The sequence below is a fragment of the Marmota monax genome, unplaced genomic scaffold (genome assembly GCF_021218885.2).
Source record: "Marmota monax isolate L192 unplaced genomic scaffold, Marmota_monax_Labrador192_F-V1.1 WCK01_AAM20220418_F8-fsc00100, whole genome shotgun sequence".
Lineage (NCBI taxonomy): Eukaryota > Metazoa > Chordata > Mammalia > Rodentia > Sciuridae > Marmota > Marmota monax.
The window spans coordinates 3,410,900-3,431,862 of record NW_026693872.1 but is presented as its reverse complement, the minus strand read 5'-3'; the positions used below and the strand labels follow the sequence as shown (position 1 = coordinate 3,431,862).

At 39.4% G+C, this 20,963-nt stretch overlaps 1 protein-coding gene across 2 annotated transcripts in view; it reads left to right on the top strand.

Annotated features, from left to right (window-relative positions):
- St6gal1 (ST6 beta-galactoside alpha-2,6-sialyltransferase 1) overlaps positions 1-20,481 on the top strand; it is a 143,775-nt gene extending 123,294 nt beyond the window's left edge. For both annotated transcript variants that reach the window (XM_046462542.2, XM_046462543.2), the window contains 3 exons: positions 16,827-16,925; positions 18,295-18,469; positions 19,084-20,481. In XM_046462542.2, coding sequence (XP_046318498.1) covers positions 16,827-16,925; positions 18,295-18,469; positions 19,084-19,325 — 516 coding nt within the window. In that variant the 3' untranslated portion in view covers positions 19,326-20,481. The remainder of the gene's footprint in view (positions 1-16,826; positions 16,926-18,294; positions 18,470-19,083) is intronic.
- The last annotated feature ends 482 nt before the right edge of the window (positions 20,482-20,963 follow it).

Sequence of the window (20,963 nt, the reverse complement as noted above, 5' to 3'; positions counted from 1 at the left end):
GGCAATGGTAGGGGGAGGATTCTGGAAACATGGCAGAGGAGGAAGCATACTGTCTTCCCACCTAGACAACCACTGCCCTGCAGAATCTGTAGATGTCTCACTGTTGTGGAACGTCAGCGTCCAAAGTAAGCTTGAAACCTCCAGGGAAAGATTTGGATGATAAATTATGGTTAATTTCAATCAATCTCTGCTGTTAGCATGTAGCAGCCATCCATCCTGTCCCTTTGCCCCGGAATAAGCAACTGTGCACATGTTCCTACAGCACACTAGACCCAGACTATAGGAGACAGAGTGGGAAATAAGCACCTATCCCTCAAATCCTGGGGGAAGTGGGGGTCTGTTCTCTGATTACTAATAGCTTTTTCTTAACACAAAGGTACAAAGATTAGGTAGCCACCAATCACTATTAAACCCCCTCCCCATTGTTAGGAACACCTTCTCCTCTGGCTGAAGTAAATTTCAGGGGATTTAAAGGCCTGGTGGCTCCTCCTGCCCCAGCCCACTTCATTTTTGTCCCTTAGGCTTTTTGGGAGCCAAACATTGAAAACTAGGTCACTTAAAACAACTGTAGATATGGAGTGTGCTAGTCGGCTTTAAGTATGTGAGATAATGAACTTAGAAAGACAAAAGGTTTATTTTGGCTCACACTTTTGAAGGTTTCAGTCCATGAACAGGTGATTTCATTGCTTTTGGGCCTGTGTCCACAAGCAAAAAGGGTCCCAATATGCCCTCAGGGCCATATCCTTAAAGACTTGAAAGGGCCACCTCTTAAAGGTTCTACAACTTCCTACTAGGGCCATTCTGAGGAAAAAGCCTTTAACTTATGGTCTTTTGGGGATCATTCTAGTTCCAAACTATAGCATGGGAAAAATTAGAAAGTCATTGTGCAAGTTCAGAAGGGTTGGGCTCAGAGAAGACCTAAGAAAAAGTTTGTATAACTCAGGCTGATTTTCAGCAAACATAATCTCTAATAATTAAACAAACAAACAAACAAACAAAAAAACAACCAGCAAACCTTAGGGAAAAGTGTGAATCTGACTTCCAGAGTTATCCACATTATTCGATTCAAATGTCCTATTTTGAAAAGAAAATCACAAGGTTCACAAAGAAATAGCAAAGTATGGCCAATTCAGAGATAAAAATAAACCAATAGAAACAATCTTTGGAAAAGAGCTGAGGGAAGGTTTATTAGATAAAGACTAAAGCAATTGTCTTAAAGATACTAAAAAAAAAAAAAAAAACAAACAAAAAACAAACAAACAAACAAACTAAAGGAAGACATGGATAAAATCAAGGGATTGATAACAAAATAGAAATATCAATAAAGAGGAAGAAAAAAAAAACCTAAAAAGAAACTAAATAGAAATTTTCGAGCTGCAGTGTGCAATAATTAAAATGAAAAATTCACTTGATAGACCCAAAAGCAGATTTTAACAGACAGAAGAGAAAGATCAATGACTAGAAGATAGAAATATGGGAATCATAGAGTCTGAGGAACAGGAAGAAAAAGGATTGAAGAAAAGTGAACAGAGGCTAAGAGACCTCTGGGATACCATTAAGTGGATCAACGTATGCATTGTGGAAGTCTCAGGAAAAGGAGAGAGGGACAGAAAGGATATCTGAAGAAATAATGGCCAGGAACTTCCCAAATTTAATGAAAGACATGAGCATATACTTCAAAGAACTTCAACACATTACAAGTAATATGAACCCAAAGAAACATTGAGACATATTGTAATCAAACTGTTGAAAGCAAAAGAAAGATCTTAAAGGAGCAATTAAAAAGATAGTTTAAATGATGATATCTATATTCTTAAACATTTTGAGACTTAATTTGTGACTTAACATAGAGTCTATCTTAAACTATCCTCAATAAGATTAGTAGCATATTTGCTACTGAATTTCAGAAATTTTGGATGCCAGAAATTTGAAATGTTAAAGAAAAAACAAAAACTGTCAACCAAGAATCCTATATCCAGCAAAATTGCCCATCAAAAATCAATCAAGACATTCCCAGATAAATTAAATGGAGAGAGTCCGTTAACACAGACCTGTCTCATAAGAAATGCTAAAAAATATTCCAGCAGGTTGAAATGATAGGATAATAGACAGTAACTAAAAGTCATATTTACTAGACTAAACTCAAAGCCATATAAAGAAATAAATATCTCAGTAAAGGTAAATATGTGGCCAGTTATAAAAGCTAGGGCTACCACAGCAATGGTGTATGACTCTATTTCTTGCCTTTTACATGATTTAAGAGAATAACACATTTAAAAACATATTTGTCTAAAAGTTGGTGTTATTGTAACTTGTTTGTAATTCAACATTTCATTTTGTCCATATTTTAAGAGCATTTAACAATTATTAGCTCATGATTTTTTGGACATACAGTTATACAGATATAATTTTATGACATCAGCAATTGAAAGATGGAGATATTAAAGGAGCAGACTTTTTGTATTTTATTGAAATTAAGCTGGTGTAAACTGGAATTAGAGTGTTGTAACTTTAGGATATTAAATGTAATATCCATGGTTACCAGTTTCCTTTTTTTTATATGATAGCAGAATGCATTACAATTCTTATTACACACATAGAGCACAATTTTTCATATCTCTGGTTGTATACAAAGTATATTCACACCAATTTGTGTCTTCATACATGTGCTTTGGATAATAAAAATCATCACGTTCCACCATCATTATCAGTTTCCATTTTGTTCTTGATTTCTAGCTTTGCTCTTTTGGTCAGAGAAGATATTTTGAATGATGATATCTATATTCTTAAACTTTTTGAGACTTAATTTGTGACTTAACATAGAGTCTATCTTTAAAAAAGTCCCAAGTGCACTTGAATTTTGGGGGGTGGATGGCCAGCATCTCATTGGGGATTCTTCTTCCTGCCTAGAAGGGTAAGCCACCCTAAAACAACTTAAAATCTCAAATAATTAGTGAATAACAAAATACAAAGGCAAAGCCCCTGGTAGATCTGGTCTGCATGGTTCTGGAACTAGACAAAAACAAAATGGCTCAGGTGGTTTATTTAAGGGGATACATGAAAGGCAAGGATAAAGTTTCAAAGGCAAAGTCTTGCTTCATGATTTCTTGCACTCAGCAGGTTGATTGACATCTTGGCAGGTCACACCCATCTCAGGTGCTGTGTGGGCCACGGCAGAGCGGAATAGAGATTCACATTGTTCTTGGGCAATTGACCAGAGGAAATGTCTATGATTATTGCCAGATACCAGATGTCTTTATTCACAAGACTTCCATACACAGTGACGCACAAGCAACCTGTGGACGGCTTCTAACATTTGAGAAGAATGTGTATTCTATTGTGGTTGGGCAGTGTCCCTGAATGTCTGTTAGATCTAGTTGGTTTATTGTGTTATTCTTCGGTTTCCTTCTCTTCTGTCTGGTTGTTATCCAGAGTGTGGTGTCAAAATCTTCAATTATTTTTTGTAGAACTACATACACATAGTCTAACAATCAATGGAGAAAAGAAGAAATCACAGTGGAAATTAGAAAACATTTAGGGATGAATGAAATGAAAAATACAATATATAAAATTTATGGGATACAGTGAAAACAGTGCTAGAGGGGAAAAATGCATAACTCTGAAGTTTGGGGCATTGACATGATGTCACATGGAAAGTTCTGCTCCTTACCTCATGTGGTGGGTCACAAACCAAAATGCAGGTGGATCAAAAAATGTCATAAAGTTATCTTCAGTCTATGTGTATAAAATGTACATGAAGCCAAAATAAATTTTGTGTTTAGACTTTAGTTCCATACCTAAGATATCTCATTAGTATATGCAAAATTTTGAGAACCTGAAAAAAAAATCTGAAATCAAAACATTTTCGATCCTAAGCACTATGGATAGAAGATAACCTAAATTTTTAAGATGAAATACTGCTCAAAACAAGTGGATTAAATAGAATCCTTTTGAAAATCCCAGTGATGTTATTTGCAAACCTAGAAAAACCCGTCCTAAACAAAACAAACAAACAAGGGACACAGCCACATCAATGTTTATAGCAGCACAATTCACAATAGCTAAACTGTGCAACCAACCTACATGCCCTTCAGTAGATGAATGGATAAAAAATAATGTGGCATATATACACAATGGAATATTACTCAGCAATAAAAGAGGATAAACTCATGGGATTTGCAGGTAAATGGATGGAGTTAGAGAAGATAATGCTAAGTGAAGTTAGCCAATCCCAAGTAACCAACTGCCGAATGTTTTCTTTGATATAAGGAGGCTGATTCATAGTGGGATAGGGAGAGGGAGCATGGGAGGAATAGACAAACTCTAGATAGGGCAGAGGGGTGGGAGGGGAAGGGAGGGAGCATGGGGTTAGAGATGATGGTGGAATGTGACGGACATTATTATTCAAAGTCCATGTATGAAGACACAAATTGGTGTGAATATACGTTGTATACAACCAGAGATATGAAAAATTGTGTTCTATATGTGAAATAAGAATTGTAATACATTCTGCTCTCATATATTAAAAAAATCATATGGAATTACAAGGGACTCATTAAGTACTTAGAATAATCCTGAAGAAGAATAAAAAAGCTGGTGGACTCAACACTTCTTGATTTCAAAACTTATTCCAGTGCTTCAGTAATCAAAACAATATGATGCTGGTTTAAAATCAGATATATAAACTTGCAGAATTGAACAGAAAATTCAGGAATAAACCCTTGCATATGTGGTCCATTGAATTTTACCCAGTATGTTAAGATTGTTTAATGAGGGAAATGTCTTTTGAAGAAATGGTACTGGGAAAACTGGTTATCCACATGGAAACCCATTGATGTTGGACCCCTAGATGATATCATATACAAACAATAACTCAAAATAAACCTATGGTCTAAATATAAGACCTAAAACTCTTAGAACACAACATAGGGCAAATGCTTCATGGCATCAGATTTGAAAATGATTTTATGGTCATGACACCAAAAGCACTAGCAACAGGAGAAAAATATAAAAATTGGACTTAATGAAAATATTTTAAATCGTGTATCAAAAGGCATTCTCAACAGAGTGAAAAGAAGACAGAATGGGAGGGAACATTTGCAAATCATATATCTGATGAAGGATTAATGAGTTGAATGTATAAAGAACTCCTAAAACAACAAGAAAAAACACAATTCAAAAATGAGCATAGGACTTAAATACATTCCTAGGAGGTATACAAATGTCCTGTAAGAACATGGGAAGATATTCAACATCGTTAAGCATTAGGAAAATATAAATCAAAACTACCATGCAGTACTACTACCTCACTTTCATTAGGACGACTTCTATTAGGAGAAATTGAAACCTGTGCATTGGTGGAAATGTAAAATGGTTAGCAACTGTGGAAAATAGTATGGTGGTTCCTCAGAAAATTTTAAATAGAACTATCATATGATCCAGCAATTCCACTTCTTGGTACAGCGTTAAAAGAATTGGAAGCAACATTTAGAACAGGTACACCCATGTTCAGAGCACAATTATTTAGAATATCTAAATGGTGGAAGTAACCCAAGTGACTATTGATGGGCGAATGAATAAGCAAAATTTGGTACATACATATAGTGAAGTGTTACTCAATCTTAAAAATGAAGAAATTCTGACAAGTGCTGCAACATGGATCAACCTTGAAGTCATAATGTTGAATGAAGTAGACCAGTTGCAAGAAGAAAAATGTTTAATTCTCTTTATATGAAGCACTCAGAGTAATGTAAATCATAGAAATGAAAATAGAATGGTAATTGTCAGGACCTGGGAGGGAGGGGGAATGTCATAGAAATGAAAATAGAATGGTAATTGTCAGGACCTGGGAGGGAGGGGGAATGTGAAGTTATTGTTTAATGGGAACAAAGTTTTGATTTTATAAGACTGAATTCTGGAGATGGATGACAGTGATAGCTGCTTAACAATGTAAATGTATAATGTCACCGAACTTTTAAGTCCACTTAGAAGTGAGTAAGATAACCAATTTTAGTTTATGTGTATTTTACCACAGTGAAAAATAAGTCAGCGGAGGAGACAGTCACAAAAGGACAAATACCATAGGATCACAGTTACCAAGACCTAGTGGGAGGAAGGAATGGGAAGTTGATTAATAGGCCCTGTGTTTCAGTTTGCAAAGACCAAAAAGTTCTGGAGGTGGATGGTTTTAATGGTTTCATAACATTGTAAATGTACTTAATGTGACTGAGCTATATAAACAATGGCTCAAGTGATAAATTGCATTATGTGATAGTTTATCACAATAAGTTATTTTTTGGACCAACAGGGAGAAACCAGTTAATAAAGGGAAAAAATGAAAATAGTTAAAAGAAGAGACAGTTAAGTAGTTCCTGAGATGGTGAGGGTGATTGAGCATGCCCAGTGGAGGATTAACCCAGTTGGAAGGCATCAGGAGTGAAGAAGAATAAGAGGGGTACAGCTGAAGATAGTTTAGGATGCAAGGTCAGAGGCCCGGCCAGGCTGGAGGGAGAATAGGGGGAAAGAGGTTTTAATAGAAAAGGTTCCAGCAAAGTTTGAAATGGTCATTGAAGAAGAGTGAGTGAATGAGTAAATATGAGAAATGTAGTCAGATTTCCAGGCTATGCTGGGCCACTTTGAGGTTCAAGAACATGAATTTAGAGAGGAAACCTATCACCATGTGATGCCTGGGTGGTATGATCTGGAGGTTGGTAGGCAGCAGCAACTGAAAAGAGGTATGTATGAAGTAGCCTGTCCTTGAGTACCTCTTTGTGGTGTTTTGGTCATCCTCACTTGAAGAACTAAATTTGAATCCTGCAAAGATTCTGGAATTTTATTCAAAGGCGAGGCAAGATTACCTGGAAATTAAAAGTACTGGAGTCAAACGTTACTGGTTAAATTCCTCCTGCGGCTCTTCATACATGAGTGACTTGAGCAGGCTGTTTTATTGTTTTGAGCCTCACTTCCTTCATTTGTAAAACAGAAAGAACAGTTACTATGTGAGGTCTTTGTAGGAGCAAATGAAACACTAAGCAAAGAGATTGGTAGGCAGCAAGTGCTTTGTAAATGGTGATGGTGGTTACTGAAGCATGAAGGCCTGCCCCTGTTTGTTTGGGAATGACTATGCCTTCTGCAATCTCCCAGAGATGGGCCTTTTATCTCCTGAAAGGGGCGGTGAACCAATGTTTTAAATGTAGTAAAATGCAAGTAATCTAAATTGGCTATCTTAGACACTTTTTAGCATCTCTGCAGAAGGGGCCCAACAGAAGGCAGGAAAAACTTGTGTTAAAGCATCATTTTTTTTAAAGCAAGATCATGACTCTTGTACAAATAAAAACAAATATTTTTTTTAAAGAGAGAGAGAGATAATTTTTTTAATATTTATTTTTTAGTTTTCGGCAGACAACATCTTTATTTGTATGTGGTGCTGAGGATCGAACCCGGGCCACACGCATGCCAGATGAACGCACTACTGCTTGAGCCACATCCCCAGCCCAATTTTTGATAAAGCTTTTATTTTACTCATGTGAGGGAACCAGGCAGATGTTACAAGTGGTTCAGAGAAAAAGTTAAAACAGCACAAATTTGGAGTAAAATTAATGAAACTGTTTTTGTTTTGTTTTTTTCCCCTCCATGATGTAGGGCGGGGGAGGAGGAAAGTCACTTAAAACTCTTACTGGGCAACAGTTGAGTGAGCAAGTTTTTCAATTGCCTATTTCTAAAGTGCTCCCATAGAATCAGAATGGGACAGAGAAGGAGGGTGTGGTGTAGGCAATGCAGAATTCTCTGCTGAAGGATCATATTTTTTCTTACACTTCTAGATCCCTGTGCTCCCCATACTGGGGCTGAGAGGTGAGTGGCCCACTTTACAGGGCATACAATCTACTGTCGTGAAAGCCTTTCCTGCTCACCTCAGACATACAGATCCTCATTTACTCCTCCCATAAGCACCGCCAAATGTCTGGGCTGTTGCTTGAATACTCTAGTCGTGGGCAGCTACATAACAGTACTTCTTAAAGTACTGAATTGTGGCTGATACTTTTTTATCATTGCTCATCTTGATATCCCAGGAAGCTGGCGGTCCTTTCTATCTCTTGTTTGGTCAGTTGTTTGTGTGGATGTCAGTCTGTGCGTGCTCACCATTGCACAATAAGAGCACTTAGGGTTCTGCCTCTGAGTTGCTCATTCTCTTCTCAAATAGGACCTCCTGCCAGTAGCTCTCTTCTGACCAGGGCTGGTGTTTGTTCAGCTCCCTTCTCACATGGCATAGGGTAGCACTGTGCACATCTGGGTCATGACAACGTCATGGAAAACAAAACGATGCTTTTTTTTTTTTTTTAACTTAGAAGGTGGCTTTTTATAGAAAATTGTCATCCCATGAAGTTTCAGCTCAGCAGACCCATTCATACCCATACCAGATGGTGTTATGAGATTCAACAGGAAACCAATACAGTTAAAAGTGGGCCTTTAAATAAATCCAGTTTTGACTATAAACTTAAGAAGGTTTCTGTGAGACTCAGCTGAGCACCTGCTGTGCTTATTGGGCCTGAAAGAGGAGACAATGGGACAAGAAGACACAGTGGCTTCCTCAGAAGATTTTGTGCTAATTGGGGAGAGAAAACCTACCTCCCATGCCTAGGGATAGGGCATGCTGATGAGTTCAACCAGAACATTCACAGATGACTTAATGGGGCTTATCCTGAAATAATAGCTTGTACCATTTATTAAATACTTACACTGTCTGAGGACCTTCCATGTCTTATCTCCATGTCTAGATAGGTGTTGGCGGGGGCAGTGTGTATGTGGAGGAGGTTGGATTTCCATCAACAGTGGATCTAAAAACAGCTAGGGTGAGCTGGGTGACACTGATGGAACCTCTTTAGTGTAGTATTTTGGCATCACGACTTAGGAGCTGAAATCTAAACATGATGGATGCATGAGTTTTAGGACTTTTTGATTTTGCCAGCAGCACATTCTGTCACTGATCTTTTTCGGAATCAGAAAAGGGCTATTACTTGTCATTGGATTGGGCTTGCCTTCTTATTCCAAGGCTCCTCGTTACAAGTGTTCAACATATCAGAGCTGCGCTCAGTCTTCTTTTCCTTGTGCAGTTTGCCCATCTGCTGGATAGCCAGCTGTCCCATATTCCATTTAGTCAAGCAAATAAACTTCCACAAAATCCCTGATCAATATGAAGAAGAGCAAAGTGATACAATTTCTTCCCCTTAAGGACTTTAGTTGAGGAGAAAAGTCTCAGCCCCCTTCAAACACACAAAGTACAATGTAAACCAGGGTACACGCCAGTGTTGGACAGGTGCCCCTGACTTTTAAGGTTAGACAAGGACATTGATGCCCACTTTTTTCGAATCTGTCTGCATTCTAGTTCTTAATGATGACTTTTAAGGCATTTTTTCTTTTTTAGTACTAAATCCAATTCAGAGTCAGGTATTGTACTTAGTCAATATGTCTCTTTAGTCTAGAATATTTCCATAGCTTCCTTTTATCTTTAAAGATATTGACTTTTTATATGTAAATTCACAATGGTTATTCATAATAGTGGGGTTCATTTTGACATATTCATAAACATATAATATAGTTTGCTCATATCAATCCCTAGTACTTCTTCTTTCATTTTTCTCCTCCCTCCTCTGATTCCCTTCCTCTACTCTATTGGTCTTCCTTCTGTTTATTTATTCATTTACTTTTTAGTGGTGCATTATAGTTACATGTAAGATTGGAATGCACTGTAATATATTCATATATACATCAACATAATTTGATCAACTTCATTCCCCAGTTTCCCCCCTTTCCCTTTTCTCCTCTGTCCCCCTTTGGTTCCTTGCTTCTGCTCTCCTGATCTCCCTTCTGTTTTTGTGAGATCCCCTTTTTAAATTTCTTTTTCTCTCTCTAGCTTCTGGATACAAGACACAGTGTCCTGAGTCTAGCTATTTCACTCAGTATGATATTCTCCAGTTCGGTCTATTTACCAACAAATGACATAGTTTTAGTCTTCTACTGAATTGAACTCTATTGTATATATACACATATCACATTTTCTTTATCCATCCATCTATTAACAGGTACCTATGTTGGTTTCATAACTTAGCTATTGTGGATTGTGCTGCTATAAACTTTGGCATGCATTTATCACTATATTATGTTGATTTCAGCTTTTTTAGAAAAATACTAAGGTGGGATAGCTGGGTTATATGATAGTTCGATTCCTGATTGCCTGAGGAATCTTGAAACTGCTTTCAAAAGTGGTTGTGCTAATTTGCGGTCCCACCAACAATGTATAAATATATTTTTTCTCCATATCCTTGCCAGCAATTATCATTACTTGTACTTTTGATGATTGCCATTCTAAATGGGTTGAGATGAAATCTCAGTGTAGTTTTGATTTGCATCTCCCTGATTGCTAAGGATGTTGACCATTTTAAAAATACATTTGTTGGTCATTTGTATTTCTTCTTTTGAGAGATGTCTCCTTAGATCTTTTGCCTACTGAGTGGGTCATTATGTTTTCTTTTTTTTCTTCTCCCTCTTCCTTCTTTTCTCTCTTTTTCTCTTTATTTCCTTCTTTCTTATTCTTCTTCCTCTCCTTCTCCTCCTCCTCCTCCTTCTCCTTCTGCAGTTTTTTGAATTTCTGTGTATTGTGGACATTAACCTCTGTTGAGGAGTAGCTGGCAAAGATTTTCTCCCATTCTGTAGGGTTTCTTGTCACTCTCTTGTTTCCTTTGCTCTGCAGAAGCTTTTTAAGTTAATGCCATCCCACTTATGAATTCTTGGCTTTATTTCATGAGATATAGGAGTAGTATTTAGGAAGTGTATGCATGCACCAATGTGTTGAAATATTGCCTCTGTTTTCTTCTATCAGGATCACTATTTCTGATATAATTCCTAGGTATTTGATCCACTTTGAGTTGATTTTGTGCAGGGTGAGAGGCAGGGATCTAGCTTCATTCTTGTACATGTGAATATCCAGTTTTCTCAGCATCATTTATTAGAAAGATTGTATTTTCTCCAATACCTTTGTTGAGTATCATATGACTGTATTTATGTAGATTAGTCTCTGTGTCTTCTAGTCTATTCCCTGGTCTTCAAATTTGTTTTGATGGTAATACCCTGCTGTTTTTGTTACTATGGCTCTGTAATATAATTTGAGATCAGGTATTGTGATGTCTCCAGCTTCACTCTTGCTATTCAGGATTGCTTTGACTATTCTGGGTCTTTTATTCTTCCATATAAATTTTAGGAGTCTTTTTTTCTAGTTCTGTGAAAAATGTTGTTGGTATTTTGTTAGGGAGTGCATTGAATCAGTAGGTTCCTTTTGGTAATTACGGCCATTTTAACAATTGATTATACCTGTCCATGAACAGCATAGGTCTTTCCATCTTCTAAGAGCTTTCAATTTTTTCCTTCATTGTTTTATAATTTTCAATGGAGAGGTCTTTCACCTCTTTGGTTAGGTCTATTCCTAGGTATTTTTTTAAGTTGTTGGAAATGGAGTAGTTTTATTCATTTTTTCCTCAGCAGATTTATTATTGGTGTATGAGAAAACTATTGATTTTTTGTATGTTGATTTTGTATCCTGCTACTTTGATGAATTTGTTCATCCACTCTGGAAGTCTTATGGAGTTTTTTGTGTGCTCTAGAATCATATCATCAGAAAACAAAGATAGGTTGACTTTTTGTTTTCTTATTTGTATTATTTTAATTGTTTTCTCTTGCCTGATTGCTCTGGTTAGAGTTTCAGGAACTATATTGAATAGGAATGGTGACAATGGACATCCTTATCTTGTTCCTGATTTTAGAGAAAATGTTTTAAGCTTATCTTTATTCAATATGATGTTGGCTTTGAGTTTGTCATTTATAACCTTTATGATGTTGAGGTAAGTTCCTTTTATCCCTAGTTTCCTTAATGTTTAACAGGAATGAGTGCTAAATTTTGTCAAAGGCTTTTTTTTGCATCTGTTGAGAAGATTATGTGATTTTTGTCCTTGTTTCTCTTTATGATTAATTTTATTTATTGATTTGTGTACATTGAACTAATTTTGCATCCCTGGGATGAATCCAACTTGATCATGGTGCATTATCTTCTTCATGTGTTTTTGAATGTGATTTGCTAATGTTTTATTAACAACTTTTCCAGCTATTCTCATCAGGGATATTGGTATAAAAGTTTTCTTCCCTTGGTGTGTCTTTATGTGGTTTTGGTATCAGGGTGATACTGTCTTCATAGAATGAGTTTTGAATTGTTCCCTCCCTTTCTGTTTCATGGAATAATTTGAGGATGATTGGTTTTACTTCTTTTTTAAAGATCTGGGAGAACTCAGCTGAGAATCCATCTGGTCCTGAGCTTTTCTTTGTTGGAAGGCTTTTTATTACTGCTCCAATCTCATTTCTTGATATTGATTTGTTTAGGTTTTCCCTGCTTCTTTGTTCAATTATAGTATATCATATATGTCTAGAAATTTGTCAAAAGATATTGACATTTTTGAAGAATCCGGTTCTTTAAAAAAAAAAAACACATACATAGTCTCTATAGTCAAGTAATACCTGTATCTACATCAACACACACACACACACACAATGTATTAGGCATCATCTTGGGCTGCCATAATAATGTACTACAAACTGGATAACACAGACAACAAAAATTTATTTCTCAGAGTTCTGAGGTCAAAACCTAAGCTCAGGTTACCATCTGGGTTGGTTTCTGGTGCAGTCTCACTCCTCAACTTACAGATGGCTGTCTTTATACTGTGTCCTCATGTAGTCTTCCTTCTATGTTTGCAAGGAGCAACTCTGGTGTCTTTTCCTCTTTTTTGTAATGACACCACTTTTATCAGATTAGGGCTCTACCCCTAAGACCTAATTATCCCCCTAAATGTCCTTTCTCTAATTGTAATCACAATGGGAATTAGGACTTCAACATTTGAATTTGGGAGTATGGGGCAATATAGTCCATATTAGAAGGAAAAAGATTTGAGAAGAACAAAGTCCCAGATATTCAGAGGTATTACCTGAAGAACGCTATTATGTACAGTCTTGGTGTGTGTTTATTTAAATGTCGGTGGTGGTGTGAGTGTAGTCCTGCTAGAAAAGAGGGAACACTCCGCTATAAGCCCACCTCTGAGCTCTGGTCCTGTCTCTGCTTCAAACTCTTCTTATAGCCTTACACAATTCTCTCTTCTCTCTGGGCCTCACTTTACCCATCTGGAAAATGATGGGTTTGGTCAGTCCATCTGTAATCTTCCAGCTATGACATGCTACAACTCCCCAAGAAGCAAAATTTCCATGATACTCTGAAACTTCTCTGTGGGGAGCCATCTGTGGAATGTCTGAGGACCGTCTTCAGCATTGTAGCCAGTGAGGGGGTACATCTGGCATTGGGACCTTCCCATGGCAGTCCCACTGGGATAGATTGCCCAAATGCAAGCGAACTCTCCCTTCACTCTGCCAAAGTTTCTACACTGGACCGGAGGTATGCGTGACCCGCTAGGAACTGAGCAGCCTACCTGCAACCACCTCTATCCTGTTTTCGTGAAGAACTTTCTATAGCATCTTTTTGATGTCTTCCAATATAAATAAAGCAAAGGTCAGCTCCTTTCTTTGCTAGAAGCTGGACTTGTCTGGTCAGTTTTGCCTTCTTTGTGTGAGGCAATGTAACACGTAGTCAGAAGTGTGATCTCCAGAGCCAGACATAAGGCTTGAGGCCAGACTCCCCTGTGTACCTACGGGCTACAACACCGAAACACGTTTACTTGACATCGATTTTCACTTTTGTAAAAGAGGCATATCAGTACCTACCTTCTAAGACTACTATGAATATGAACTGAGATAATATACGAAATTGCCTCTTGTGTAATAAGCACCACTAAGTGGCATATGTTATAATTTTTGTCATCATTTATTGTAAAGGAGAAAGCTTTGTGGAACTTTGGCAGACAATGAAAGCACAGATCTGGAAAGGTCTTGGGAGCCAGAAGATGCAGCCACGGGCCTCCTGCCTTGCATACTAAAAAAATTACGGACTATGGCTGTGTACATGAGGAGCCATTTTTAAAAATCTCAGCTATGGCTAGTCCTCCTGATGACGTACAAATTGCCTACAAAAGTACTCTGCCTGGACAGAAGTAGCTCGAGAAAAGACATACTGCTCTCCATGGACCTACTGTTCTGGAGTGATAGGGTGGGCTGAGAATTGGAATTTCAGTTATGGAATTCTGTCTTGGAAGATAGAGATAGAATAGTATGGGTGGGGCCCTCTTCCTCTGGGACTTGCCTTGTCACCATTTCCAACAGTCTGTTTTGCACAATCTTATCTACCAGGAAGATAACACTGAAGGACCTATTAAAGAAACACAAAGCTTCCTGCTATGACTCTTGCCTAAGTTTCTTGAACCCCTTTCAGCTCTTTTTGGTGTCCTAGTCAGAATGAACAACTTAGAATTCCCAGTCAGGCTGCTTACTGTTCTAGTCAGAATTAGGTTTGACTTCAAGTGATAGGAGCATCTACCCATCCTCCAGACTAGCTTAACAAGACCAAAATATAGTTCTCTCTCCTATTAAAGCAGACATTCCACAGCTTTTATGGTGTTCCATGGTGTCAAAATGCCAGTTTCCTTCTACTTTGTGGGTTTGTCGTTCTCAGCATGTGAACTTCTTAATTCATGAGGACTGCTCAGGTTCCAGCCATCACATCTAAATTTCTATCAAAAGAAAGGGGGAAGGAACAAGGAAGGTCATGTCCTTGCCTGTAAGACACTTCCTAGATGTCATACTTGCTTACATAGCATTGGTCAGAATTAGTCACATGGCTTAGCTGCAGGTAGCCTATTTTAGATAGCTATATCTAAAACCCAGAGACATTTGTTGCCAAGGAAGAAAGGGAGAATGGATACTGGGAGGCAGCTGGCAGTCTCAGGTACATTCTCTCATATCCATGATTTGTTCTTGTTTCTCCCCAACTCTAGGACATCCTTTCTCTACCCCCTACCTTTCTGGCTTGGCATGTTCTCATCTGGCCCTCAATATTTACCCTCTCTAACAGCCATTCTCATACTGTTCCTACTGTCACAGCATTGCCCATGTTCGCCATCAGTGTGTGACTACCTGGAGCATAGGGAATAGGCTAACCTCTGGTTCCCAAGACAGCTGTACAATCCCTGGCTCAGGTGGGCCCACCATTGATATTTCTTATCTTAAAGATCCTCGGAATGAATGGAATTGTATTGTCACACTGTAGGTATAGTGTTTTGATCATCTTTTTCACTGCTCTGACTAAAGGACCCAAGCATGACAATTGTAGAGGAGGAAGAGTTTATTTGGGGGCTCATAGTTTCAGGGGTCTTAGTCCATAGAAGGCCAGTTCCATTCCTTGGGGCTCTAGGCAAGGAAGAATATCATGGCGGAAGAGTGTGGAAAAGGGAAGCAGATTGCATGGTGATCAGGAGGAAGAGAGAGAGACTGCACTGGCTAGATAGAAATATATACCCTCAAGCTACATCCCAATTTCCACCTCCCCCCAGCCACACCCTACTTCAGTTACCACACAGTTAATCCCTATTAGGGGATTAAAGCACAGATTGGGTTAAGACTCTTACAACCCAATCATTTCTCCTCTGAACCTTCTTGCATAGCCCCACACGTGAGCTTTTGGGGGACATTAGGTCTGAACCATAACAGATAGCCCCTATCTGCAGAAGAGGATGGGATAGTTCAGTGCTCTGAGAGACTCATGGCCACTGTTGTTCTTTGGGCTACACACAGATCATCTTTCTTCCCATAGGTGTCTTTGAACACCACCGTGATGTTGTTCAGGCCTTGGCCTTGGCAGTGGTGGTTGAGGAGGGGAGGGATTTATGATTCTTATTTTTTTTGTTTTCAGTCTGTTTTGATTTGATTTCTTTTATCTGATCCTCTCACTTTGCACCTGAGCAATGTCGTGTCCCACCTGCTGCTAACTTTTGTAGTTTTGATCAATAGTTTAAGTAACATTTCCTGTATATTTCCCCCTGGGTTTGGATTATTTCTTAGGATAGGTTACCAAATGTGGAATTACTGAATCTAAATATTTTGCTTTTTTTTTAAAAGGAAATATTTCGCTCTTTTAAAAAAAATGAATTTAATACATTTTGCAAAATTGTCCCATCAGAGTTGTCATATTCATATTTAAACCAGATAGGTTCAATTACTCATGTGCAGCCCAGCTCAGGAGCCAGGGTGCAGGGGAGAAGTGCTGTGGCTGGTTCTTCCAGCAGGTTGCACATGGGCATCTCCCCAGCCTGGTGAGAGTCTTATGTTTAAATTTTCATATTTTTGTATACACTGTGTGGTTCCTCCACACAGATGCAGTGGTCTGTTCCAGACCAGCTGCAGTAGACCTTGAGAAAGATGTGTCTCCATCATAATGTGTACACATTGTGAGTTTATGTGATTGACAGGATCTCTAGAGATCATTTTTATTATGAGATTTTAACTTAAAACCCAACTCCTCTGACACCCCACCCCATCACCAAGTTGTGACTTCAAAGGACTAGGACACTAAGACATTTTCACTGTGCTTTCTCGCCCCCATAGTCTCAAAGTCTGGGTGGAATCCTTTTTGCTTTATGGCTGTTGGAGCATGATAAATGTCCTTACTGGTCAACACAGTTTGGGCTGGCATCATTACCTTCTCACTGAAGTTAAGTGCTACACCAACTTAGAGCCCCACAGAACTCTGGGTTTCAGGCAGTACCTGGTGATGTGTCAATTATTACCATGAGCCAAGTGTTTTCAGGTAAATCTCCAAGTGATGGTTAATATCTCTCTTCCTACAGTTGGTGACCACAGAAAAGCGCTTCCTCAAAGACAGTTTGTACAATGAAGGAATCCTAATTGTGTGGGACCCATCTGTATATCATTCAGATATCCCAAAGGTAAGTGGGTGTCCATGAGAAGCTGGGTCTCTTGTTTGCCTACAGATTTTTCTGAGTTCTTAGGTTTATAAAGGCATGGCTAAGAGGAGCAATTCCTGAATATTTGACTTTTAGAGCACCTCACTTCTTTTGGACTAGCAGATTCAGAAGTGTTCTTGACCTATACCACCAGTTCTCTATGCCCTATATTATCGTGGATTTTTCTCCCAATTATGGCATACATTGGAAGTAATAGTGGCTGGATTTTTTTTTTTTTATCATCTGGAGGAGACTGTCTTCATTAATGCAATTAATGCCTTAATTCCTTTGAGTATCAATAGGAATAGTCAATAATTGTAGTTGTTCCTATCAATAATGTTATCACACTTCTGTCCCGTACTTTCAATTTCTAAAATCCTTCTCATTTTCCTCATAACACTGTAAGGAAGTAGGTGGAAGCATGGTCGTTCCCATTTTATAGATGAGGTAACCAGAATGTGGATGGGGCAGTCACTTGTCCCAGGGCTTGATTTCCTAAGCAGATTCAGATCTGTAACATCTAGTCTTTCAGGGGAAGGAGACATGAGTCACAGGCCTGCTGGATTCTTGAACTTTCTGAAATAATCCTCTCACTGTTTTGTTATGCATGTCAGTTGGCCTCTCCCTGCTGTAGGCTGTGGTGGCCTCAGGACAATAGTTTCAAGGGGTGAAGGGCAGACAGCATTCCTCTTAGGACACTTAGTTCTTATGTTGAATCCACCAATAACTGGGAGGCACTAGTGATCCCTGTCACCCTCACTACCTCCATTTCTACAGTTTTGCACTGATCCCACTTAGAACTTAAACTTGCCTGGGAAAGAAGGAAGACTTTTACACATCGATGTGGTGACCTATACCCCAGTGTGCTCCCTTTTAAAGATGAGAGTAGCCACACCCAGTGGTGTGCAGTTGTAATCCCAGCTACTCAGGAAACTCAGACAGGAGGATCACTTGAGTCCAGGAATTCAAGGCCAGGCTGGGCAACATATTGAGATCTCTCTTAAAAAAAAAAAAAAAATATGTAGAAGAAAAGAAAAGAAAACTGGAATATAGGATTAGATGGTCCTTTAACTCTAATACCATTCCTAGACTCCATGATCCTAACATCTGAAGCTGTGCCAAGGTCACAAAGCCCAATAGTCCCTAAGCACAAACTATGTTGCTCCACTGTGCTACCCAGTGATGGCTGTGAGGTGATGCAGAAGTCTGAGATCTACTCCAGGGAAGAGCAGTGCCTCAGAATTCTGCCATGGCCTGTCCCTTCCTGAGTCCTCTGGCTAGAGTGGCTGCTTTACACAGAGCAACAGCATGAGTGCCTTTCATTCCTTGAGACCACTTCCTTCTTTTTCAGTGGTACAAGAATCCTGACTACAATTTCTTTAATAACTACAAGAGTTATCGTACGATGCATCCCGGTCAGCCTTTTTACATCCTTAGACCCCAGATGCCTTGGGAGCTGTGGGATGTCCTTCAAGAAATCTCCCCAGAAGAGATTCAGCCAAACCCCCCATCTTCTGGGATGCTTGGTAAGTCCATGTCTGGGAAACCACCATGTTTGTGTGTGTGTGTGTGTGTGTGTGTGTGTGTGTGTGTTTTCCTAGAAGAGATTAGCTTTCTTCTGGGGTTCAGTTCATTCATTTATTCACTGGCTTGTTTACTCACAAAAACCATTGCTAGAATTATGCTTGGCTTGGCTTGTACACTATGCCAAGCTTTATCTAAAAAAGATACAATTCTTTTTTGTATCTTATTTAGATAAAATAAGAGTAAGAGAGTTCAGTCAGGTGTCTGAGGCAACATTCAGATTGTGCCAGGGAGGAAAGACCACATCAGTGTCACAGGAGAGAAGAGTCCTTCCAGCTGAACAGTCAGAGATAGCTTCATGGAGAACGTAGCCCAGGGTGAAGCCTGGGAGGTGGGAAGGACAGGAGGAGAGGGAGTCGAGTGAAGCAGGCAAGCAGAAGGAGCGGCTTGCTGGGCTTGCCTGACACAGAGAACTCAGATTGCGAGTCACAGGAATAAACAGAAACTCCAAGTGGATCTTTCCAAGGTTTGCCACGAGTTACTGCACCCACTGAGCAGGGCTTCAGGGCACTGGGGTGGGTTATTGGGCACAGCTCACCTGTGCTCCCCTTTCCAGGTATCCTCATCATGTTGACGCTGTGTGACCAGGTGGATATTTATGAGTTCCTCCCATCTAAGCGAAAGACTGATGTGTGCTACTACTACCAGAAGTTCTTCGATAGTGCCTGCACAATGGGTGCCTACCACCCACTCCTCTTTGAGAAGAATATGGTAAAGCACCTCAATGAGGGCACAGATGAGGACATTTACCTGCTCGGAAAAGCCACACTGCCTGGCTTCCAGAACATTCACTGCTAAGCATGGCCCCTAGGCCATTCTTCTCCATCAGGCATTTTAGAGTTGGTCCCTTGGCCACCTGAGCCTGGGAAGACCATTTTCCTGAACAGTCTCAGGCTGCTTTTTGTCCTATGTCAGCAAGAGCTCTGGGGATTCCAGAGCCTGAGGGTCAGAAACCAGCCCCAAAGTGTGAGCCCTGCCTGCTGTCACATGAACACACATACCTAACATTCTCTCTGGACAGCACCCTCCTCTCTTTCCACATAGGTAATGCAAGATCCACCATTCCTATCAGTGCTGCCAAAGCTGGGCTTTGTTTTTTTCCCAACTGAATGATGCTCTCACAAACCAGAATTCTATGTTGCTTGAGATCTCTACCTAGATATTGATTTCATGTTTTAAAGAAACGCTCTCAAAATATGATTGTGCTGGGAGCAGGGTGGCTCTGTTGGGGCAAATAATTGGCACAGCACATTGGAAGGATGCTCAATTCCTCCTCTAGAGCAGAGCCTCTCCCAAGGCCCTGCCCTGGGGACATGGCCCTGTCATCACTGTGGCTGCCTGGGCTGGCTCTCAACCTGGGTATTTAGGAGCAAAGGGTCTCCATTAGCCCACTTTTTCTTTTCCATGTGGAATCAGCCAGGTTGTGTGTTGTATTTCAACTCTTCCCTTTTTGTGTCTGTCCCCAAACTCCTCCTAACTCCTATCTTTTTTCCTCTCCCAAATTACTTTTAAACATTTTCTGCTTTCAAAGCATCCTGACCCCAATTTCTTTGACCTCATGGACCTTCTGCAGAAGGTCTCTCAGGGAGTGGGGTGTGGTTTTTGAGGACTTGTGGGTCCCAGAGGTTATAACCTATTGATGATCACTGACCTTCACAAGGACTGAGATATGTGCTGTCAGAACATCATGGCCTCCACCCATTCCCTGCAAAGGAGTGGCATTTGAGTGTCTGGGCGGAGGCCACCGACTTGTGGTTTGCAAACTTGCTCTTGGCTCCATTTAGGGTCTGATTTGGCACATTCATTGTAACTTTGAATCATGACCATGGAGTGCTGAGGAAGGTGGCATTCTGTGGACCTGAGATACACGTTGTATGATTGAGACAACACTGGGTAGAATATAGTTTTTAATTGTTATTATTAATATAAGGGATTAAGTTAATTTAATTATGATTCTTAAATTCATAGAACTTTGAGTTCTGTGCTCTTGATGAAATGCAAATGAGATTTGGGGATTATTGCTGGTCTGATGAGGTGTTTAATATTTGTGACAGATAATTTAAAAACTATGACTGAATGCTGCAGGAAAGCCTCTGTGTATACAGGGTGCTGTCTTCAGTAGCCATCTGTTTGTCCTGTGTCCTGATGTCCTCCTTAATCCTCCCACCAATCAAGTAAGCTATTGCTATTGGTTTCAAAAAGTTGAAACATTAGTTTCAGAAACTTATGCAACATACCTAAGCTAATTCTGAATTATCCAAAGATTATGTAAAATTTTAAAATAAAGGTGTCTTTTTAAAAAAGCTGCTTCTTTCTTTTTACCTGCCAAGGGAATGACTGCTGATAGTGTCCAAAGACAACATGACTAGGATTTGAATCTCCCAAACCTCCCTGTTTGAGTCAGCTTTTTCAGTGCTGTGACTAAACGATCTGACC